The sequence below is a fragment of the Sparus aurata genome, chromosome 7, assembly GCF_900880675.1.
Source record: "Sparus aurata chromosome 7, fSpaAur1.1, whole genome shotgun sequence".
In the NCBI taxonomy this organism is placed as follows: Eukaryota; Metazoa; Chordata; class Actinopteri; order Spariformes; family Sparidae; genus Sparus; species Sparus aurata.
In genome coordinates, this window is record NC_044193.1 from 24,703,470 (window position 1) to 24,726,812 (window position 23,343).

At 42.0% G+C, this 23,343-nt stretch overlaps 1 protein-coding gene across 1 annotated transcript in view; it reads left to right on the forward strand.

Moving 5' to 3' along the window:
• nphp4 (nephronophthisis 4) overlaps positions 1-18,813 on the forward strand; it is a 170,456-nt gene extending 151,643 nt beyond the window's left edge. Inside the window, exons 21-29 of the mRNA XM_030423642.1 lie at positions 2,172-2,361; positions 3,192-3,275; positions 7,424-7,580; positions 8,295-8,371; positions 8,650-8,735; positions 10,289-10,460; positions 13,001-13,180; positions 13,765-13,908; positions 18,494-18,813. Of these exons, the coding sequence (XP_030279502.1) occupies positions 2,172-2,361; positions 3,192-3,275; positions 7,424-7,580; positions 8,295-8,371; positions 8,650-8,735; positions 10,289-10,460; positions 13,001-13,180; positions 13,765-13,908; positions 18,494-18,634 (1,231 nt within the window). The 3' untranslated portion in view covers positions 18,635-18,813. The remainder of the gene's footprint in view (positions 1-2,171; positions 2,362-3,191; positions 3,276-7,423; positions 7,581-8,294; positions 8,372-8,649; positions 8,736-10,288; positions 10,461-13,000; positions 13,181-13,764; positions 13,909-18,493) is intronic.
• Positions 18,814-23,343: the final 4,530 nt, after the last annotated feature.

Sequence of the window (23,343 nt, forward strand, 5' to 3'; positions counted from 1 at the left end):
AGCCATGACTGCTGGCTGGCAGAGATTTTTTGGGAGCCTAAAACTCCTCTGCTGCTGCTTTCTCTCTCAGTATTTCCCCCTCTCATTATCTGTCTTATTCTCAGCTCCGCATCCATTCAATTCTCTCTCTCAATGTTCTTTTTAATCATCTTCATTTTGTTACTTCTCTGGTTTTATCTCTCTCTGCGTCTGTTTGACTCCACCTTGTTCTGTTTTCTTTCTGTAGAAAATGAATCAACCCATGCTTTTTTATTGAGGCATCACTGTCTCACACACACAGAGACTCTTTGTTGTCATTATAGGCCACAGGCGAAATGTTTTATTCCACATGCACAGGTGGGAATCACCAAATAAGTTTCATGGCATGGACTGTTGCATCTCGCTCTAATGTTAGCGAGGTGGGGCCCTGAAAAATTCATAAACTCTCGCTCTCCTATTGAGAGAAATTCCCAGCTCCATGCCCATGGGTTGGAACCTTTGATGTTTAAAGCAGCACTTCCCTTTATGCATTTGTGCGTGAAATTTCTGCATTCAAAGGAAGAGGAAAGAGTGGAGACGAACCCTCCCCCTGTTGGACTGTGTTATCTGTTCCTGTTGCTTTCTCCCTGGAAATCCATTTGTTGGGGTTCAGAGGGGGGGCTTTCTCTGACCTTTATACACTTTTGTGAAGGCTGCCATTTGTAATTAAATGGAAAGCATTGTGTATTTGTGTGGACTACTCGACCATAGAATTGGCTCACTTCGATTGTTGGCCATACATTGAACTTAACATTGCTAGAATCACTTCGTAAGAGCGAGAGATCCATATTGTTGTTTGTACTAAAGGGAATTGCATTGTTTTAGAGATTCGCTCCAGTATGTAAGGCATATTTACCATGGTTTCCCATGGCCACACATCAAAGATGAGACATTTTTCCTTCCCTCAAACAAACTGTTTCCTCAAAAGTAGCCAATATGGTATCAGCTATAATCAATATTTTTATAGAAATAACAGGTGTCGTGGCAACTGAAAAAAAAAGTCACTTGTCTAGTGCATTCTTACTCATCAGCAGTGCCTAGGTGATGACTGAAGGGAGGCAGTCTTTCCCCAGCTGTTATAATTACATAGACCAACACACACAACTGTGGCATAATAACAAGATTACATATGATCTCACTCCAGAAAACATTTTAATCATCTCCACATCCTCCTAAGGATACACATATAACGTTCTATGCATGTCGACCATACATCAGCCTAACTTCATCACACTTATTCACAAGCAAATGGTTTCATCAACCCCATCCAGGATGAACTCCTTACTTGTGTTCCTAATTGTGAGCTCTCACGACACAACATACCATATACAATACATCCATTCATAATCTGCAACCAGATGGCTGTCATTAGACAGAACACATGTCAGCAGCCCACCAGCACAGGATTTCACCCTGGACACACACTTGACAATATTCGGTGGGTTTCGTATGCATGCAACACATGCAACATATCTAGCAGAGCATTTAGCAGCTACAAAGCAAGATATTTCTCTCGTGACGTGCTAGAGATAAAAGAATTAAGAGTTAACATTGGACTCACCAGGTGACCAGAACCGTTATTGCTGGTTGTGTAAATAAGCAGCTGCCACAACCAACCCCAATGACACATCTATAATGTGTTACAAGCTGGGGGCATGGAGTTTGAACCAGGCAGGCCTAACAAAACAGTGGGGTTATGGGAAGTGTAGTCTTCAGTGACCTTGGAGCTTAAGACAAACTAGAAGCTGATGAACCATTTCTATTTTATTAAACTTTAAGACCTTTCCTGTAGATACCAATAAATCAAATTTCAAGATTGCAGTCAAATTTCATAAACACATTCAAGTTTCTAAGATGATATAGTCTGGTCTCATTTTATTTCGGTTGAATTTATTTCTTTAATGATTCAGTGAAATTCTCTGTACCACCACTGTCTTTTTTTTTTAGCCAAACATCTGTTAAATCTCAAAGAATAGCAAAGACATAACTATTCTGTTTGTCGCTCAGTGCCATCTTTTCATGGTGTACGATATAATGAACAGTGCAGTGCTCCTGATCACGTAACAAGTCTAACTCTGATCCTGGATGGATCCCTTAAAGATATACTGGAGCCTGCTTTCATCTAACTCATGTCCTTTAATCTTTCCATCCAGTGTCATCACTAACACAGACGAGTGGGGTTACTTCAAAGCACTAACCAAAACTCTGACTCCGCTGGAGGAGAACATGTTCCACTTGGAGGATGGTACTGCAGGTCCCAGGGTTTACCTAAGGCCCAAGGAAAGCATCCATATTCCCCTGAAGTACCAGAGTTTTCTCTGCGACCACACCATGAGCCCTCAGGTACAGTGGAGAGCAGAGGTTGGCGCTGATGGACCTGTCAGGACCGATCACCTTTTAAAGGTCCCATTTGATGCTCATCTTCAGGTTCACACTTGTGTTTTGGGCGTCTACAATTTTTTTTTACACAATTTAAAACAGTATTTTTCTGGAACTGTCCGTTTTAGCGGCGCCTCCATTCACTCTTTATCTCAACGGCCCATTTTAATGCCTTTCTCTTTAAGGCCCTCGTCCTTAAAAGCCTGGTCTTCTCCGATTGGTCAATTCAAACAAGTCTGAGCAAGCACCACCCACCATGTTTCACCATCAGCCGTGCCGCTGTTTTTACAACTGCAGCTGTGCTGAATGCGTGGCTGAGGGTGATGATTTAAAGTTATGACATCACAACCTTGCAGAAGTCCTGACAGCTGAATAATTGCTGTGTGCATTTCTTTGTTGAGCGTTTTGATGGTATTTATACAGCACCTAGACCAGCTAGACACAAACATCTCAAATTTCTGCAATATAGTGCCTTTGAAACCACATTTTAGAATGGCAGTTATTTATTTTTTTGTTTATATAAATGTCAGTAGATGTGTCATGGAAACTCTGGATTTACAATTAATTGGATGCCGCAAGGACAGTTCAAAATAAATGCCATTAGGCCAACTGTGCTCTTATCTCCTGTAGATGACGGTAGGGTTACACTGCCTCCAGTTCTATTCTGCTTTGTGTGATCATTAACAGTTTTCTTGCCCAATATGCAGATGTAATATTTTCTTTGCAGTCATTTGCTGTTATTTGGTAAATGACCAATGTTGATAGCTATTCTGTATCTAATCAAATCTTCACAGGGACCAAGCTTCCTGCCTACAGGCAAAGGTTCTCAGGTGGCCAAGAAGAATCTCTCCAACATAGTTGCTGCCAAGACTGTCAAGGTACACAGTGTTCTACTTATGCTCTGTGTAGTTTCTGTGTGTTGGACAATCGTTATCTCCTTCTGTAGTGTTTCTGAATCTCACGGTTGTTTGTCTCCAGGCTGGATTTATAGTAAGCTATGGATGTGAGATGAGGTGTTTTTCGGTCATGATAAGAGCTTTAACATAGTACCTTTTGTTATGTTCTAACCATCTTTAGGGTATAAAAATTGTATATTTGATTCAGAAGAGTAGATGACGATAAGACCTAAACTTCATGTATTGTATGAAGCTTTTGATTTGGGATGTAGTTGTGTTAACCTTCTGTTACATCCCAAAGTCTAACAACATCCAGTGTACACACACGCACTCCCAGACAACTCTCTGCAGAGTGGCAGTGCACCGCCTCCTTCCTACCCCCCTCTCCCACACAGTCACAGCTCAGACACAAAGAAACGCTTTGAAGTGTCAACTATTTAAAAAGTTACGCTAGCCAGACAAGATTGTCAGGCAAAATTATATGCTGGAAATCACTTTTATCTTACTGAACATTGTTTATCTTCTCCAACTGGCAAATGTCAGGGTGGCGAGTTAAACTATCTCCATTTGGAGGACAGCTTGACACGTCTGGCTAATCTGCTTCAAATGAACCATGCATATGTAGTATTATTCTTGAGCTATTTTCCAATTTTATGCACTTACTCAAGCGTTTAAATATGTAAGAAGTTTAGAGGAAGGAGAGACAATGTGAGCGTGCTTGTTCGGATGTAGTTCAGATAAGACGATGCGCTCTATATCTCCATGTGATGTAATGTGCTCTGCAGCCCCTGTATGCTACAGCTGTCACCAAAATTAACTTCTGTTCCTCATGAATCCATTCAAATTGAAGTTTCTGCTGTCTCTCTCTGCAGACGTGACCTCAAATCTAGGCGTATGTTATTAGCACATTTATGCTGATAAAAAAAAAAAAAAGATATCCATCACTGCATACTAACCTGCAGTGCCTCGCAATAATCCTGTTGTTCCTGTAAAGTACAGTACCCTGAAGCTCTCCCATTGCACAGGGTGATGAAATATTTGCCAGTCTGCCAAGTGTGTGTGCGAGTGTGTGTGTGTGTGTGTGTGTGCGTGTGCGTGTGCGTGTGTCAGTGTCAGCACTGCTGCTCTGAGCAAAAATCCTGTCAAGAGGTCAAAGAGGTCAGGTCTGGATCAAATCTGTGTCCCGCTAAAACTGACAAGCCCCAACAGCAGAGCTGTCAGGATGCCAGCTTTGGCACTGCTGTCAGTCAGCACACATCACCAGAGCCAGATATGGGCCCGCAAATATGACCCATCAACGATTTGGACAGCTGCTCAACTCTGGAATCAACTCTGGGTTTGTGAATCAGTGACCAAAATGTGCAAAGTTAGCTTCAGTGTATAGTCCATTACTATATTTATTCTGTTGCTATAATTAAGGTCCTTTTCATTAGCAGGGACTCTTTTTTTTCTTTTGTCATAGTATTGCATAGATTTACTTGCATTATGTCTTCTCATATTATTGGCTTCAGCAGTTTATAGTATGTGGACACCCAGACATTGTTAGTATGCCTCTTCAACAGCCTCCTGTCCTCTGGGATGGCTCCAACAAATTTGGAACCTGGCTGCAGGGATTCACTCCCATTCAGCCACAAGTGCATTAGTGAGGTCGATGCGGGCAACAAGGTCTGGCTCACAGCTGGTGTTCCAGTTCATCCCAAAAGTGTTGGATGGGGTTGAGGTCAGGGCTCTGTGCATGCCAGTCGAGTCCAACACCAAACACATTTTTAGATGTAAGCTACAGGAGACTAGGGTTCAATTGCCTTTATGTTTAACTTTAGAACTAATTGTGAACAATTCCCAGTGAAAGCTGTTTTTATGTCATTTATTCGACTGAAACAGACACCTGGCATGTCTGCACCTTTAACAACACTAGTCTGTCGTTCAAATGGCAGTGATTGGAAAAAGGTATAATACAATGTTAACTGATTACATCTCACATTTGATTACTACTTGCTGTGCAAATGTGAAACTATAGACAAGTCAACGAGTGTAGAGCCCGACTGCTGACCGTAGAAGCTGCACTTTTTGTTGGACGTCACAATATTAATGTATTCGCAAAATGAACAACACTCTCAATAGAGTTGGCTTCTTCTTCAGTTTCCAAGTGTTTCTCAGGTTTTCTTGTGGAGGGTATGTAGTCAGATTAAGGAAAGGCCATGATGTTATTCTAAATGTGTTAATTTGATCGCAGTCTCCCGGATGGATTCTGAGATATTTGGAATGGATTTTGTTTTTTGATGTTGACATGATTTTACAGATAATGGAAATCTCAAAATGGAAATGGTTTATGCTTTGGGGAGCATGATTGTGTGTTTTTTTTTTTTTTTTTTGTGTGGCCCTTTACTGGCACAATGGCAGAAGTACCATTCTTTTATCATTCATATCATGCAGTTTAGTTACATGCAGTCTATAATCCCTGAACTCGACTCCAGTTTTGAGTATCAATTTAACATATAAATCCTGGCAGCAAACACTAGTTTAAGATGTTGTAGGCTTTGATGGTACGTGACAAGGTTAGCAATTCCAACATGTTTACAAATGCTAGCATATGTGTATATATCAGCTATGATATGCAGCCATATGTAATTAGTGCACTGTATATGTACGAACACATTTGTGTTGATTTGCACGGATCCTGAGGGCTATTTTAATGCAGCAAACTTCAAAGCACATTCAGCTGGTCTGTGGGGGTTTCAGCAGTCGGATTGAAGCCAACTTTTTATATTCTAGTGTACAGTGTGCTCCATCATCATCATTTGCTCTCTGGTGAATATTATTATAACATTTCTCAAAGGCTGTTTATGAAAAAGCTGTATATGTTGTTTAGAGCTGCCTCAGGAAAAGAAAAAAAAACATGGCTATGTCAGTTCTGTGTTTCACTAAATAGAGTCAAGGAACTACACCTCAGGTATTCTCTTAATGTCTTATGACACTTGATCAGTATTGTTTGAGTGTCACATACATACACACACACAGAATACAGGAGAAAAGTACAGATTAATAAATTGGTTCAAGTTGTTGCCAGAAAATAACTTGAAATTTCCAATGACCTCCCTCACCCTGCTTTACAGTAGAATTTTAAAGTAGATTTGGTCTTATTTTCATTAATACGGCTATGAATTCCTATCTGTAAATACAAAATAAATGTACTCACCAAGGCCATCGCTAAGATCCGGTTCAACTTTGACATTCTTTGCTTGAGGTTGTTGTGCGCAGATTTTTCCCATGCAATGATTTTTAACATTTCTGGTGCGTTAACTTTGATATTTCCCTCTAATTACAGGGTTTGGATCATCGGTTCCCAACCCAACCCTAACCTGACCTCCTAAGGGCTCCAAATATAAATAGAATCTAAGATAGAAAAATATGTGTTTCTGCTGCATAAAATATGTTGTTTCTTTTTTCTTTTTCTAAATTGAGCTTTTTTCTTTCAATACTTAATTTTTCTTTTTTTCCTCTTTCTTTAAAAGAAACTGTCAAAGAAAGAAAAATCACTCTCACTCTCAGTAAGGACGTAACTTGAACCCTGAAACCGGGAGTCACAAATAAAAGGAGGCTTATTTTTTTTTATTTTTTTTTTCTGTTATTAAAATTCCTTTAAGCAGCTTCTGACTCATTAGTTTGACTTGAGGAATTTTACTGTCCCATTATGAGATAAATGTTGTTTCACTGCAGTGGATAGACATCCTGCAAATGGTAAATGTTAAATGTACACAAATGTATTTATAAAGTGCTTTTCTAGTCTTTTTTTTTTTTTTTTTTTTTCTAGACTGTTCAAAGTGCTTTACAACACAAGTCAGCATTCACCCATTCACATATACACTCATACACTGGTGGCAGAGGTCACCCTGCAAGGCGCTAATCTGCTCATCAAGAGCGATGACCATTCACACACACTCACATACCAATGGAAGTGCCACCAAGTGCCAATTAGAGTTCAGTGTCTTGTCCAAGGACACTTCAACATGTAGACTGCAGAGGCCAGGAATCTAATGACTGACCCTACGATTGGTGGATGACCGCTCTACCTCCTGAGTATGGTAATGTCATGCTGCTGACACCGCTGACCTTCCTCCTTCCCTCTACAGGTTACATTCAAAGCTGAAGACGGCAAGCCGATGGCCATCTGCCAGGTGAACGTGGAGCCAACGCCCCATGTTGTCGACCAGACTTTCCGACTCTATCACCCCGAGCTTTGCTTCCTCAAGAAAGCCATCCGCCTGCCACCCTGGCATGACCCCACAGGTAACCCCAGTTAACTCCCATTGCAGGATTTATTACATCCTGTTTTTTTTTTTTTTTTTACATAATATTGGATTTTTAAAATATTTTTTGAATACATCTTCAGTAGGTGCACCAACACTCCTGGAGGAGCCTAGACACATAAATGTGCAAATTCTATTCTGCCTTTTCTTTTGTCATTTTTTTAATGATGTCATGTTTTATGTTTTTTAAATTATCAGTTGAAATAATCGTGCATTTTAATACAGTTTCTATCAGGAAAAATGGGCAATTACAGCAGAGAGGCATCTCTATTTCCAGAGCAGTAAATGGAAGCAAACAGACAAACATGAAGGAAATGGGACAGCATCTATAGCACATACATGCATATCTATGTGTATACATGTGTATATGCGTAAACTAGAGACACAGACAGACAGACAGACATATGCACAGATGCCAAAGTACTCGAAACTGTTTCTGTGGTATTTTCTGCTGCAAACAGTGTCTCTAGGACCACTTTCGCCATGATGAAACACATGAGCACACACACACACACAGACTCACAAGGTAAAAACATTACCAGCCAACACAGACATGTTTGGTAAATATGTTACATTAGACTTGAGATTGCCTTGGTGTGAACTGATTCAACCCTTAAAAACTGCTTATATGAACCATCAAGCTCAGAACTGTATGTTAACCGTTTTTACCCTTTCTTGTTATTCGGTGAACTAGTTGGAGACCCAAGTGCCAGGACTCGCATATCCGTACGCTGCAGTGACCCTAACATCATCTGCCAGACAAGGATGCTGGTAAGAGACTGACATTATTTTCTCACATTGACTGATAACCAACTGTAATATTAGCAAGGGATTAATTACTGAACTGATAGCGTCATCACCAGCACTTTATTCTGGGTTTCCAGTCATGGCTTTTCTAGTTGCAAGTTGGTTCGATTCCTAAAAAGGCTTGCCCTGAAGCCATGCCATACACGTTTAAAGTGTTAATGTGGGGTCTCTTTTATTTCTGCCGCTTTCTTTTCCTTTACCTGTGTAACATCTCTCTGTCTTCACTCTGTCTCTCTCTACAGGTACCAGGGGAGCCCCAGGATGTGTACTTGAAAGTGCCAGGGAGTCCCAGTCCACACATAAAAATGTTCTTTGTGATGGTTTTTACGTATGTATTATTTACACACACACAAACACACACACACATACACACACTGTGCTTAGCCTGAAGAAGCATTCCATTTTGGACTAATTAAATTGTTCACACAGGCTTGAATTAATTAACTAATCAGATGGAGGTTTGGTGGTCCGAGTGCCTAAAGATACAGAACTAGTCTTTCACATCTTCATCAGGATTAAAGAAACATCACATGTGGGTTTCTGATGTAGGGCCAATGTCTGTCTCTAATTTAGGTAATTCCACTGGTATATGATGGTATGATGAAGTTTTGACTGGTTACATATCTACCCCAAAACATATCTGTATTAGATTAGTTGTCTCTTAGAGGCCCCTAATTTAAAGTAATGTGTTGAGTATCTCTCAGTAAATCACACACTTGTATGTACCCATGAGGCCCGACTAACGATTCCAATGCATTAAGTTCATCATACAACAAATAAATCAATGTGTACAGGATATGGACACAAATTCACAGCGCACACTGCAGAAGCTGAGATCATCCAGTAGTCCTATGTGGAAATCATTAAAACCGGTCCTAAATTATTTTGTGTTAATTAGTGTGTGGCGAATAAATTAACCAGGGAACTCTCAATATAATCAGTGTTATAAAAAGTACCCAAAAGTCTAAAAGTATCTGAAATTATATGTTTTTAAGAATCAAAGCTATAGTAAAAGTAGATATTACATACATTGAAGTGTTTGTTTGTTTATGCTGTATATTGGTCAATCATAAACGCCTTTATCTAAATGTTAAATCAATAGAAGCACATTATGGAAAACACATCAAGTCATAATCTATATTGTATTCACAAAGTGGATGGACGCTGGGAACATTATTGGATCCATCATATACCTACTGTGAATGTTCATCTTGAGGAAGGCCTGAGGGCTGAAACATCATTAGGGACATGCACCATGTGAGCCGAATATAAATTAAAGCAAAAGAGTAGTTGAATGACCCCTTATTTCATTTTGACACATGGCCCCTTCTCTGCAGACAGGTCCACAAGATGACAATGTTGAACCCTCAAACTACACAAACCAACTGACGCACAGGTAAACTGTGAGTTTTGAGATCCCTGGTGGTCTGGAGCAAATGTAGTAGGTAGCTATTAAGAAATTAAAGGATCCATTAAATAAAGCATTACAGAATTCTACTCAGTTTAAACATTCAGAACAGCTGAACATCACTTCTCAGCACTGTCAATCAAACACTAGTAATGTAGTGTTTGCCTTCAAAAACCCATATCACTTGATTTCTATTCCAAATATCCCCAAATGCTCCTTGAGTGCTGTTGTCACAGTGCGGGGCTGAGTAGGTGACTGCATCACCTCCCACACACAGCTCTCAGAGTCAGCGAGGGCCACTGAGACTGAATTCCCTGCTTCTTCAGCAGTGTGAGGAGGAGGATGATGTTGCTGCTTATTTAAATGCTAGCACAGCCCTGGATCAGCCCTCCTCATCACCGACCTCATGCTGCTCCTGCTGCGTCTCCAGGGGCCCTCAGCTTAATTGTTCCTGATGATATTTTTCTCTGTAGTGACAAGTGGATGGCAGCGCCCTCCCAGATCTGGCAGATTTACGTGCATTTCCTGGAGCGGGTGGATGTCAGCTGCGTGAGTGGCCAGCGGAGCTGTCAATCACTGGTGCTGAGGGGGCGGCAGGCTGTTCGCAAGGTCCAATGTTTCTCATCGCACCCCCAGGAGATTGAGGTACACATATTTGAGAGGAACTCAACACTGAGGCCTCGTTTTGGAGTGAGTTAAATACCCAGTAACTTTGATCATGGTCCCTAAAGAAAGCACTGCCATTTCCACTGAGACTAATAAAAAAATAGAAAAATGTGTGTCATTTCCTAATCACACCCAGTCTAATAATATCAGTGAGGGTCCAGTTGTTTAGCTAAGGCTCACAAGTCTGTTTATGAATATGTCTGATACCCAAGAGGATACAAGCAGATCCTCTAGCAGCTCTAATCCTGTGTGTGTCACAACCATTGCTGTGGAAAATCTGTTTTTTGAGGCACACATGCAGGAAAACTGACATGTATTGCTGCTCTTTTTGACACCAGCTGCTCATTAATTGGTGGAGCAACATGCATCTGTCAGTGTTGGTGTTTTGTCTCTATTTGGGTCTGCACACACTGACCACATTTTGGATCAGGTCTGATTATTTGTGGGTCTGTTAGGGCTTAATGGTAAAGAAGAATCAGACTGCAATTATTTTGATAGACATTGTGGTTGAGTAAAATGTATGATGTATAATATGATTTATGGGCGATGGCATCTCTGTTGCACCACCATCCTACAGATATAATAGAATGCTGTGACACATTTGACCTTTTTCAAAAAACTACTGCTCCTGTAATTTGGATATTAAACTTGGTGATATTGTGACTTTGATAATAGATGGATTAATTGTCCAGGCCTTAGATTTGGTTTATTCGGTTAGTGGAAAGTTCTACACTGGACACTGGATACCCGTACGCACTGTAGTGACATACAAATGATTTTTCCAAATGATTTTCGGGTTTGGATCAGTTTCGGTCAAATCCTATATATAAAATATATGTACAAATATTTATATATTAATTACAAAGCACTTTCACGGTAATCTACTGCATTTGAGATGATACCCTGTCTTGTCTTTTTTAGGTCATTACAGACCAGCACATTGCATTAGTTGCAAGTTTCAACTTGTCTCACCGTAGATCTTTGGTCTGAACAGTACTCTAACTGTGTCAGGCTTGAGTCGGGTTCAGTCGTTAAAAAAAGAAAATTGTACACCTGTTGATTTTGGGTTGGGCTTGGAGGCTAATCTCTCGGACTCGGTCAGGATCTGACTGGAAAAGGCAGCCCAAGCCAAACACTTATACATACCTAACTCTCATTTGGAGTTGTAATTTGGAAAAATTATAACAGTGGTAATACTTTAAGGTGGAAAACTACGTGTTTGGGGAAAACCTCCTTACTCTTACATATTAGAGTCCTTAATTCAAAAATGGGTGTTCAAACCTCTTCCCTTGGAGGGCCGAAATGAAACTTAATGGGGGGCTGTGTGCCAAAAACAAATGACTTCAATGTTTTAACTAGCACAAACGAACATACAGAAACAACAAAAAGTTGAATCAAAAGAGCTCAAATCATACCTCGAATCTTTGATACCTAAAGAGAAGTTGAGAGCTTTGTTTTTGACATATTCTTTTCTGTATTAGCAATTTTCAATCCGCATAGCCAAATGTGATTTCATGCAAATTGTTCTCTTAGCAGCAGGAAACAATGGCACGGCTACAGTCTCTTTCGTAATAACCCCAGGTTAAAATTCAAGTCATTATCTAGAATGTACAAATGCAGATTGACATAATGGGTCTCTTCATGTCATTTCATTTTATTAGGTTCCCCCATTACCTCCTGCAATCACGCCATGTTGGGACACAGTTTGACACAATCTGAAAAATTAGCAAGGCCTCTATGCTCTCTGAACCTATGAAAACATGTTCCGAGACTGTCGGATTGCCTTCCATTCTAACTGAGATTGTTTTTTATTCATAACTGGGTACAAGAGGAAGAGAGTTTGACAATGCTTCTCACTCAGAGCTGCTGTAAAAGGGGCATTTCATATTACTCACTCACATTCGAGAAAAAAAAAAAGAAAAATGGTGACGGACTGTCACAGCCACCATGGGTGCATGCAGTCCAACCCGAACGTTCTCTCCCTGAAGAGTCGGGGTACTAGCTGCAAACGCGACAGCTGTTTTTTTAACAGATTTCACCGTGTGCATCAGCGGCTGCTTTGATCTGACTCTCAGCAGGTTAGCTCACTGTGGAATGCATCGGAGGAGTCTTATAAAACAGGATAAAGCTCACCGCCAGAGAATAGCTTTGCTTTTCTCAACAGATTGAAAAGGAGCTGCGCACTAAATCTCATTCTCACATCCTCGTGTCTCCCCGTCGCTTTTTCCACGACTTTCTCCCATTTCATTGTCTGCCGCCTCTCTTTGCTGCTTTCAATGAACCTCATTCGCCCTCTTCCCTCACCCACTCTCTCCTGTAATCTGTACACCTTTATTTTCCTCTGACTCTTTTAACAAACTGTTCCTGTTAATTCAGTCCAGACCTTTTGTATTTACCTCTTTGTATAAAATGTTTCTCCTTTCCTCCATACTGTGTCTTTCTCATTCTCACAGCACACATAATCAACTACATCTCTATACTTTAAAGCCAAACCTGATCACCCTTTACCTTCTCTGTAGGTGGACCCAGACAGTGTGTTCATTCTGCCCCCTGCAGCAGTGCAGGAACTCCAGCTGAAGGTGCAGCCATGGCGGGCAGGAAGTCGCTTCTTGTATGTGAACGCAGTGGACGTGGAGCACCGGCGGCTCGTCACCACCTGGCTGCTCTGTCTCAACGTCCACCGACCCATACTGTCAAAGGTATATTATGAGGTTACTATTAAAAATGGTAGCATGTGTGTTGTTATCACGTTTTCTCCTTCGGTGTAAGTACTTGCACTGCACTCCCCTCAGATCAAACAATGTGGACACGATGCTCTGATTTTAAGATTCAGCTCTCACTGCTGCTCACATCTGATATGATGGACAGCTTAAACCTTAAAGGAACGTCTAACTCAAAGCCACTGGTGACACAGAGTCACATTCAGTGCTTATTGAACCGGTCTAGTGATTTCCAGGGTCAGTTGGACATTCCCATTCCCTTTATGGCAAGTGTGAAGTGAAAGCTAAGGACAGCACTCAAAGCCAGTCCCCTCTGTTAGTGCTGTCTGCCTTTTATAAATCAGCTGACTGCCTATCAAAGTTCACATTACATTGAAGTGTCTGAATAAAATGTATTTCCCTCTCATATTTGAGTCCTGCTGGTGGTGTATTCGTCTAAACTTTGGGTCTGAGAGAAAAATGCGATATGAGCAGCACACTGGAGCTTTTCTAGAAGTTGCCGAATGATTTAATGACAAAGCAGTCATGGCACTAACCGTCCACGTGCGTTCATGTGCGTGCAGGCGTTTGAAGTGTCCGTTCCAGTTGGCGGCTGGCGAGGCAACTCCAGGAAAATCACCTACGTCAACCCCTACACCAGCAGCCGCACGTTTCTGCTCCGCTCGGACCATCCAGACCTGCTTCAGTTCAAAGAGGATAAGTTCCAGGTGAGATAAGACAGGAAGTCATGCGCTTTCACTCACTCCCTCTGAAATCGATTCCTTGATTACCGCCCATGGGATCCTTCATCCTTGTCAAGAGCTTGTCTTTGTTGTTGAAGTGAAATGAAGCCTCGCATCAGTGCAGGTAGTTTCATGGGATTAATGGTGTCTTGCATAGTTAACACCCTGTAAGTAATTAACTCTAATGGGGAAAGCTATTGACCAATGGAAGGAGTCCTTTTTAATCAGCTTGTTTTAATCCTATTCAGAATAAAGTGATGTAAATAGTGGACCCTTTTACAAACCTACTGGTCAGTTTTAGAGATAGAATAGTGCTGCAGTGGAAATGAATTATTATTGACAGCTTTTTTCACATTTTCAGATTCCATTTAAAATTCCACTGTATCTTAAACTATCCATTCTGATTCAAGTAGGAAATTGAGGCATCTTTTGAGATCTAACACAAAGCCACCCAGGCCAATGCCAGTGAGGATAATGTCAGAACGCTGATGTAGAAGAGGAAAATGGAAATTAACAAATCATACCGAAGACTTTTTGGGGCTCTTTCGTCTACTTTAACTTAATTACACCCTTTCTGTGTGTAAAAAAAGGTCTCAATACAGCAGTTTACGATAATACGTCTGAATTCCCATTTTGCACTTTGCCAATATCTGACACTGTCAAGAGCATTGCACGGAATATATTCCTATCATGCAACAGAAGAAACTGTATTTATTATGAGTGCCTGCTGTAGAGCTAGCTACAGCGATGAGTCTTTTCACTGACTGAAAATGAGCTTTTGACGCTTCCTGGGGCTTTGTGTGAGTATGATTAGGTTGCTTCTGTCAAATAGTTTCACATTCTCTCCTCCCTTTCTTCACAGTGACTCCACAAACTTTTCAGTTTGTCCACGTATTGTCTGTTGCGGAGTGTATAACCCGCCAAAATCAAACCCAAGGCCACTGCATCCACATTCACAACATGTACTGAAAATTGAAATGAATACTAAGTGATCCTTTTCATGCTGCACAAAAGAGAAAGACACAAGGTAAAGCCAACGACCTGCTATAATATAGTAATTAAAATGAGGAGTGTATAGCTACAAAGCATCTGTTACCCCATCGATGATGAATGAGCTGCAAACGTGTTTTCAATATGCTCATAAAGCACGAACAATGTGACAATACACCTCTAAACCTTATTGTAAATGTAGCCGCTGAAGAACAGGTTGCTTAATGACTCTGCACACCCTGTGTAGCCTGTGTTGTGTGAGCAGCAGCCTTATTGCGCCATCTGTGTCTGCACATGATGCGTTCAGGAACAGTACTGATTGTAGGTTAGCCGCGATTTGGCAGGCCAACTCACAATCTCACATCTAATTGCAATACTAAACTTAAAATGTGAAAAATACCGTGAATTGATTATTTCTATCTGAATACAGCAGCGTCACTCAGACTTGCAACCTCTCGCTCTTTCCCGGAGGTTATAGCGACGGATGACCAAGTTTAATGCAGCGTCACGGTGAATAAAATGGATAGATTTCTCCGGGTTTGAACATTTATGATAATTTTAGTGCAGAACTCAACAAAGTACTCAGGTCAAGTTGTTTTTAGACATTTCAAAGTAATAATATGTCGAAATTGGTTTTGTGCGACTTGGCACCCCCAACAGTTTCTGAATGCAACACCCAGTGTTTAAGTGCTGACTAAATACAAAGCTATTTACATCATAACAATGTTACAATCTTGTATGCTAAAGTGAACATGTGTGTAACATTGTGATCCTGCCCTCTCACTGAAGTTACACAATGCAGAAACAAGTGATGGATTAAAATAGAAGTATACTTGTTTCACCAGACGCACATGAGACAAACAAATAAAAAAGCCGCCTGTGTACGCGGGCCTTCTTGTGACAGTTATGATGGAGCTGTAGTGCAGGCAGAGTGCAATGCAGCTGCATCCAGTGAACAGGACGAGGAGACAATATAGTATTGGATTATTTCAGCAATGTCACACAATGCCATTTTTTTTTTTTTTTTTTTTGGTGTCTGTTATCAGCTTCAAAATCAGTTATGGCTCCCTCTCAGCTAAAATCGTGAATTGGCTTCGCTGCAACCCACTGCTAAACTTTGAGGGAATAGTTTCGACCGACATGCTGATTGTGATGAACAAGACCGTCCGTGTGCGGCAGCGACCTTTAGCGTTAACTGTATCAGCAAAAGAAAATATGTTTTTGACTCTCCTGTCATCTTGACAGGAGAGGAAAAGACATCAGTGATTTCAGGCCTCTCATGTTGACAGTTCGTTCCTCAGCTGTTAGACAAGTGAATGATGTCCTTATTTGCCTATAGAACGGAACAGGAGAATATAACAGAGTCATTACTGCCGTTGGTTTATTGTTTAGTTGTCAGTGCCAGCGCCTCTAATGGCTGATTCACTCACACACACACAGACACCGGAGCCACTGCCGTCATTGCCTTTCATTTGCCGGGGTGTGTTAAATGGCAAACCAAATGGAAAAGCAGCATTTTAAATTAACAGATAAATGAATGGGATGCAATGAGAGTCTGTTCCCACATAAACTATTGAAGAGTCTCGCTGCTGCCGTCCAGAAGACACTGCATCACTTAGACAGAAGGAGGGGGAGAGTGAAAAACAGCCATTGTTTTATTCCATCTTGTCAGCCGAGGCTCCAGGTGTCTTATAAAGAATTTACTGTGCCCGCAGCATTAAGTAAATGTGGAGACACTCTTCTCTTTTTTGCCGTTACTACCCCGCCGTGATAAAATCCGCTGTCAGAAGGGAAAGCAAAGCAGGGATCAATACTGCTGTGCTTTTGGGGAAGATTACAGCATAAATCCTCAAAATTGACCCATATATTCATTGCTGGCTATTACAGAAAATACAAGAAGACAGTTCTGGTCTGATTGAAATACTGAAGTAAGGTAAAAAAAATGACCGAATAAAGACTTTTTGCACATAAAAAAAGCAGTAAAACTTTAAGCAGTGTGTGCCTTTATTTCAAAAGAATCATCAACGTTGCACTTTGGGTGGAGAGGTGGTAATTTGGGAGAAAAACAAAGAGTATGAGTTCAAGAGGTTAGAAGGATGACGAATACAACGGTTTGTTCACATCACGACTTCCAAGCTTCAGAATACCCCTGTCACTGCATGTTAGTCAGTGGAGACCCACAGCGAGGGTGTGGATAAACTTTACTCCATGGACAGGACATTTATTACATTGCTATGAAACAACAATAACAACAACAACAACACATAATGCACTTTAGCACTTCAGTATCTTGTTCTAAAACCATCGGTATGCAATCGAAAGAAGTTAGCCAAGACTTTTAATCAGTTCCTTATAGGCAATAATCCAACGTAAGAGCTGAGCAGAAAGTGAACAACAGACACCCTCTATGTACCAAATATTGGCTAAATAAATTCTCAAAACTGTTGGACACGTAACATACCTTGTTGCCACTCTTGACTGAAGCTAAACTCTTTGTCTTGCTCTCCCCGTTTATCCTTTATCATCTTTTTCCTTCCTTATGTGTGCCGTAAGCTACCGTTTACTCCGTTTCTACCGTCATATTCAGTTTTTTTTCGTGCATACAGAGCCCTTTCAAAATAAGAGGAAGTAACAATTTAGCTGTTTTTGAGGGGGATACTATGTGCAAGCCAAGCGATCAGCTTTGTGGACAGGCTTAAGATTTTTCAGTCTTCAAAGCCAGTCCGAAAGATGCAGGCTCCCTCCTTGTGGCAATTCAAAACACATTGCAAAAAAAGAGTCATATGTTATCGCGCTAGCTAGCTTATCAAGCTATTTTAAGTAATTCATGCAAGGATAGTCACGATTATGCCACGATCAGGTTATTGTGAGTGTTTTTATCACGATGCTCGATACATTTTAATACCCTCACATCCCAAATTAAGAGATATGTCACCTGAGTTTTATTTATTGTATTAGTGGCAATATTTTTCATTTATTCACTTTTCTTCTTTGCCTCTGTACACACTGATTAAAACACACGTCACTGAAGGAATCTGAAGTTTTAACATATCATTATGAAGTCACTGTTGATTTCACATTTTAACGGCTGTTGAATAATGACGACTAAGGCATTTACACTGTCTCATTATAAACACTATGCAGTTTTGTCTGAGGAAAATGAGGCTGGCTTACATCACACCACAGTTAAAAATTACACATTCAGGATCATAGGAGGAGGAGTTAAGAACACAAGTTTTTCAGCATCATTCTGTAATAATAAATTATAACTGATAATAATAAATAATGTAAAAATTGTGTTTTTTAGATAAATAACACTTGAACAGATAAAACTGATTTTAAACTAAATGGTGACCCCAAAAATCAAAGTAAAATCAAGTCATACAATTATCAAACATTCACCTTAAAGTTTACACCACTGATTATATGCAAAGAAGGAGAATAAAGGGAGCCCTTGTATGTGGACATGGTTAAATCAGTTCAGTGTTACGAGCTGAAGAGAAAGAACACATCATCAACTCACCCCCAGGAGGCGCTCAGATGAATATGAAGCACTGTTTGTTGTGTTCGCTGTGTTCAGATCGGTGGTGGAGAGAGCTACTCCATCGGGCTCAGATTCGCCCCCAGCCAGAGTCCCGGCTCAACGGAGATCCTCGTCTACGTGAACAACCCGGAGGAGAAGACGGAGGAGACGTTCTGCGTCAAAGTCAACTACTCGTGATTATACTCGCGAAAAGAGACAAGTTACAACTGCTTCCCGGAAATGTTGACTGATTTGTGTTCCAGGTGTATTTTCTGAGCGTTACATTGAAATTAAATGAGTCATTTTTCTACTTGGTGTTTGGCATTTTGTAGTATTTTATATTTTTGGACAGAAATAAACTTTCTTTTGTAATCACATGTATTGTTTATGGTTTTTTTTCAGGTCTTTTGTTCAGGGATGAATGAATGGGAGGGTTTGTGCTGCTTCATGAACTTTAAACATACACCTGAACACGACACTTACTTTACTTTTACTTCACTGTAAAAATCTTCAAAAGCTAAGTATGTACATGATTTTGTGTTGTTGTGTTGTCAGCAAAGCAGCAAAAAAACAAAATCAAACCACCAACAACACTAAGTCTCGATTGTGATCCATCCCCTTCCGAAATGTCCGGCAAATGTCTGACAAAAGGTGGACCGAGGGTGAAGGCAATAACGTTTTATCGACTTTAATTACCCTGCGAACCCCCTTGAATGCCACTTGATAGTCGAGTTTTAATCTCGGACAAGCCGGGGGTCTGCTCTCCACGTCCCCTCGCCTCCTAAACAACTTATCTTCATCGCCGGCATTATTAGAAACGGTGTCGTAATGAGGTATGACTTTCCGGCGAGTCGCACATCTCTTTCACGTCGCCCTCATTAACACCAGCAGCCTTTTAAAGCCCTCCGTCCTCCTCCTCTTCTTCCTCCCCGCTCTGCCGTGTGTCTCGCTGTCTGAGGCGCAGAGAGAGAGAGAGAGGGAGTGAAGGCCGTGCACATTTTGTTATGTAACACGGTTACACAATCCCCCCACTCCCTCGGTTCCCCTCCCTCCTCCTGCTCTCTCATTAGAATTCAGGCTGCGAAATAAGCCTCAGCACAGCAGCAGAGGCTAATGAAAAAAATAAGGCGGCAAACACGCCGGATGCACTTTATCTTTACCTTCTCCAACATCTTTTCTGAAGCAGGAGCCTCGTCGTCGTCTCTGCTTCGTGTTAATATGTTAACAGCCTACAGCAATACACATTGAAGCTGTGCCTCGCTTCGTCGTTTGCTCCCGGTAGCCTCTGACACTTTATTCTTGTGTTTAAAGACGCTCTACTTTACGCTGCTTTGAACATACAGCTTAGAGGACGAGTTATGATCTTTTCAAAGTTTATCTTATTACAGTACTCATATGCCACGTGTAAGGTAAAAGAGTTATTGGTCATTCTTCCTGTTCATACAGACTCAGGTGTTATCTTATTTGAGGCTGACGGTGACCCAGGAACCTCTCACACATGCACCATTCCCCTGTACCTTGACCTGGAGGTGCTGTATATGTGAAGTCCGTCGACCCGGTCGTCAAACGCACTCGACCATGCCGTCACCCGAGTTCAAAGTCGGTGTTACGTCCGACTCAGCCCATGTGTGAAAAGGGCAGGTCGCAGTCCGGAGAATTCCCAGCGCTCGAGTGTGTAGCTGCTTCTTTTGTCCTTGCCTGTACGTCGCTCTCCAGTCTTCCCATATTGATATTGTGGATACGCCCAAATGCACGTAGCGCTGATATCGCTGCCAAGACGGCCCTCATTACTGCTGAGTCCTCCTCCTCCTCCTCCTCCTCCTCCTGCGAGCTCTACCCACGTGTCACCTCTCACCGATATCAAACTGAGTATTTCAAGTAGGTGAGAACACGTCTGGCAGGGATAATCCTCTTGTCGTGAGTGTTACATGTGTGAAAGGGATTGTCGTTCTCCGCGGTTTAAATGTGAAAAATGGACTCCAGACGGTTTTAAGGTCAGCAGTGTTTCCCAAAACAAAACATTGACGGCTAGCGTTTCTGCAAACCATTCACATTTGTACATGTCATAGGCTGTGTACTATATCGACATTTCTACAATACTTGTCATGTGATGTTCATCTTGACCTAACTTTCACATCTGGAGGTGGAGGGGAGGGCAATAGCGTTAAGCAAGAAGTCTGCCAAGCCACTGACCAGTGTTCCAGACTGTGTTTAAACATTTTGAAGCTTGACAACGCGGGATATTTTGTCAGGAGACTTCGGGACAACTTCTAGCTGTGTTTGTGGCACAAAAAACATATTTATGGTTTGTAAAAACGTATGTTGCCAACATTTATCCTGACGATTTAGTTAAGTTGGCCTGATAGTTCCGACTGAATTAACGTTCACTTTATTAATTATTAATCAGAATGACATCACGTTCATGCCAGCTGATTTCTCTTCTCTTTAATTTGTTTTTCGTCTATGCGTGCATCCTCTTCACCATTTTTTTGACCATTTTTCTCTTTTCCACGGATGCAGCTCCAGCATATGCAGCTACCACACTGTGGAGGAGGATGACTTTTCTTTAATTCTGCTTTCCAAGCTTCGATTGTTCCTCCAACCAGGGCTAACTGAATGAATGAATCACGAAAACAAGTGTGTGACTTAGGCGCTTAGGCACTAGGGATTCAGAGAGTGGGAACCGGCCTAAATCCTCATCTAAACTTCTGCTGAACTTGAGGCCTGTGGGTTTGGTGCCTTAAATCCTACACGCCTGTCACGCTGAAAGGATCGATTCACAGTCCAGAAGAAAGACGACGGATAACTCTTTTCATACGTGCTGCATGTGAATCTTGCATGAAAACAGACTAAACCTATTCCTCAAGTGGCAGCACAAGTTTTTCCTGCACAGCTTGTTCCCTGTGTCTGTCGGGGTGGAGACGGCGAACAGCCGTCATGATTCCAGGCTTCACTAGCTGCGCGTGGAGGACGACATGTGCTGCCATCCATCCCCAATTTGGACAAAATAATCCACAGCATCTGTGGTACGGGTGGGATGTTTTTCTGTTGCAGCCCCACTTTGTGATTCACAGTAGGCTGACGAGGCAGGTGTGTTCACGCGCGTTTGCAGTTTTAATCCCTGCGTCCCGTTCGGAGCTGTATTGGTTGTTGTCTCAGCGAGGGGTTCAGAGCAGCGCTGACACCTTATTAGCACTGCCAGTCCAGTTGTTGGCGGTTCCTCCTGAAGGAGCACAGACAGCCGCCACAACAACTCACGCTGTCTGCTCACCTTGTTAGCGCGGTTAGAGGCGTCTCCTGTCTAGCTGCCCGCTGGAGAGGCCGCCTTGATGTGCTTGCCGGGTGGAAGGTTACCTGTTACTGCCCTGATTCGGAGAAAAACCAGGGCCCTACCCGCCGGTGCGTGTCTGTGTGCTCGGCGTGTAGGTGCCTGGCCCGAGCCGTGTGAGTGGGTGCGTGTCTGTGAGAGAACACAGCGACGCAGGTATCAAAGAGCTTTGTAACCGGAGGAATATGCAGCCTAGCAACCAGCCCTCCTCCTCATGTACACCGCTGGCCTGGATCTGCTCTCATACAGTGGAGAGAAGGGAGAGAGTCTGTGCGTATCATTGCAGTTCGATTCAAACCGAGAACACACACACAGTGCACAACAGAGGAAGACAATCCTCGCAAGAAGATTCTGGAATGAATAAAAATAGAAAAGAAAAACAGAAGCGTGTTCACCTCTTGCCACGCCCTAAATCAGTGATGTCACAACTGATGTTTCCGCGGCTGTCAAAGGCGAAACACCCACTGAGATCGGGGTGTGACTCGAAATGCAACACGCTCGATCGCTTCCGAGGCTTGAATTCCCTTTTTTCTTTTTCAATACGTGGAATCTGCGCCTTCACAGGAATGGAAAAAAAAAAGTGAATATTTGAAACAATGAAACAGGAAGAAGAAAGGCGTAGAAATGACAGGAGAGGTAAAGTTAAAGCAGCTGTCTCGTTTCATCTCGGGCAGGGAGGGGACCAAGGTCGGATCAGACGTGAAGGAAAAAAGGATCTCTTAACAAATTGAAATTCAATTACCTCGTTACCCGTCTCAGCAGGGCCTCCCCTCAGCCATGACCGTCGAGCAGAGAGGAAATGTGTTGGGCTGAGGCAGCGACACACACGTCCAGTCTGAAGGCAGCTCTCAGTAGATGGCAGCCTTTCACACACAGCAGAGCTTCCCAGTCCTCCTTCCCATCAAATCTCCTTTTCCTCTAAGGCAGTAAATAAACAGGGAGGTAGACTCTGACCTCCAAACTGAAATTATCGTAAGATGACCAAGAAACACTAAGAAAAGCCTTTTGTCCTTTATTTCATCCTTTCTCCCTTAAATAGATCAATCAACGTTGTTCTGTTTACTTGTCTGCGCTGTATGTAAACAGAGCATACAGTGAATTTTCATTTGGAAATGGGTCAGGCTTGAAAAGAGGGATAAACTCAACGCCACAAATAACATGGTGGGTGAAACAGAGTTCCTCCGCGTCTCTTTTTTTCCGTCCGCTCCCTGATTGTGTGCGATGCTGCAGCACTAATCTCCTGGTGGTTGGAGGCTCGTGTACGTCTCTGGCCTGTGTTGTGTGTCATCCTGATTCCACACGCAAATTTCGTTGAGCAAGTCGACCAGGCCCGGTGTTGGAAATGGCCGTTGCAGGTATGACTGAGATCGGGCCTGAAGGATCAGGACATCGTGAGGTTAACTGCCGAACTCTGGTGACGTGAAAATACTTCTTTAACGTCAGAAACACAAGGACTGAAGCAAATCCCCGAGGCAAAGTATAAACTGCTGTCCACACTCTGCATTGCAGAAGGTCCATCTGAAATTAAGCTATAACTGCGACCTTCCTAAGATACTTGTGTGGGCATGCATTTTTGTTT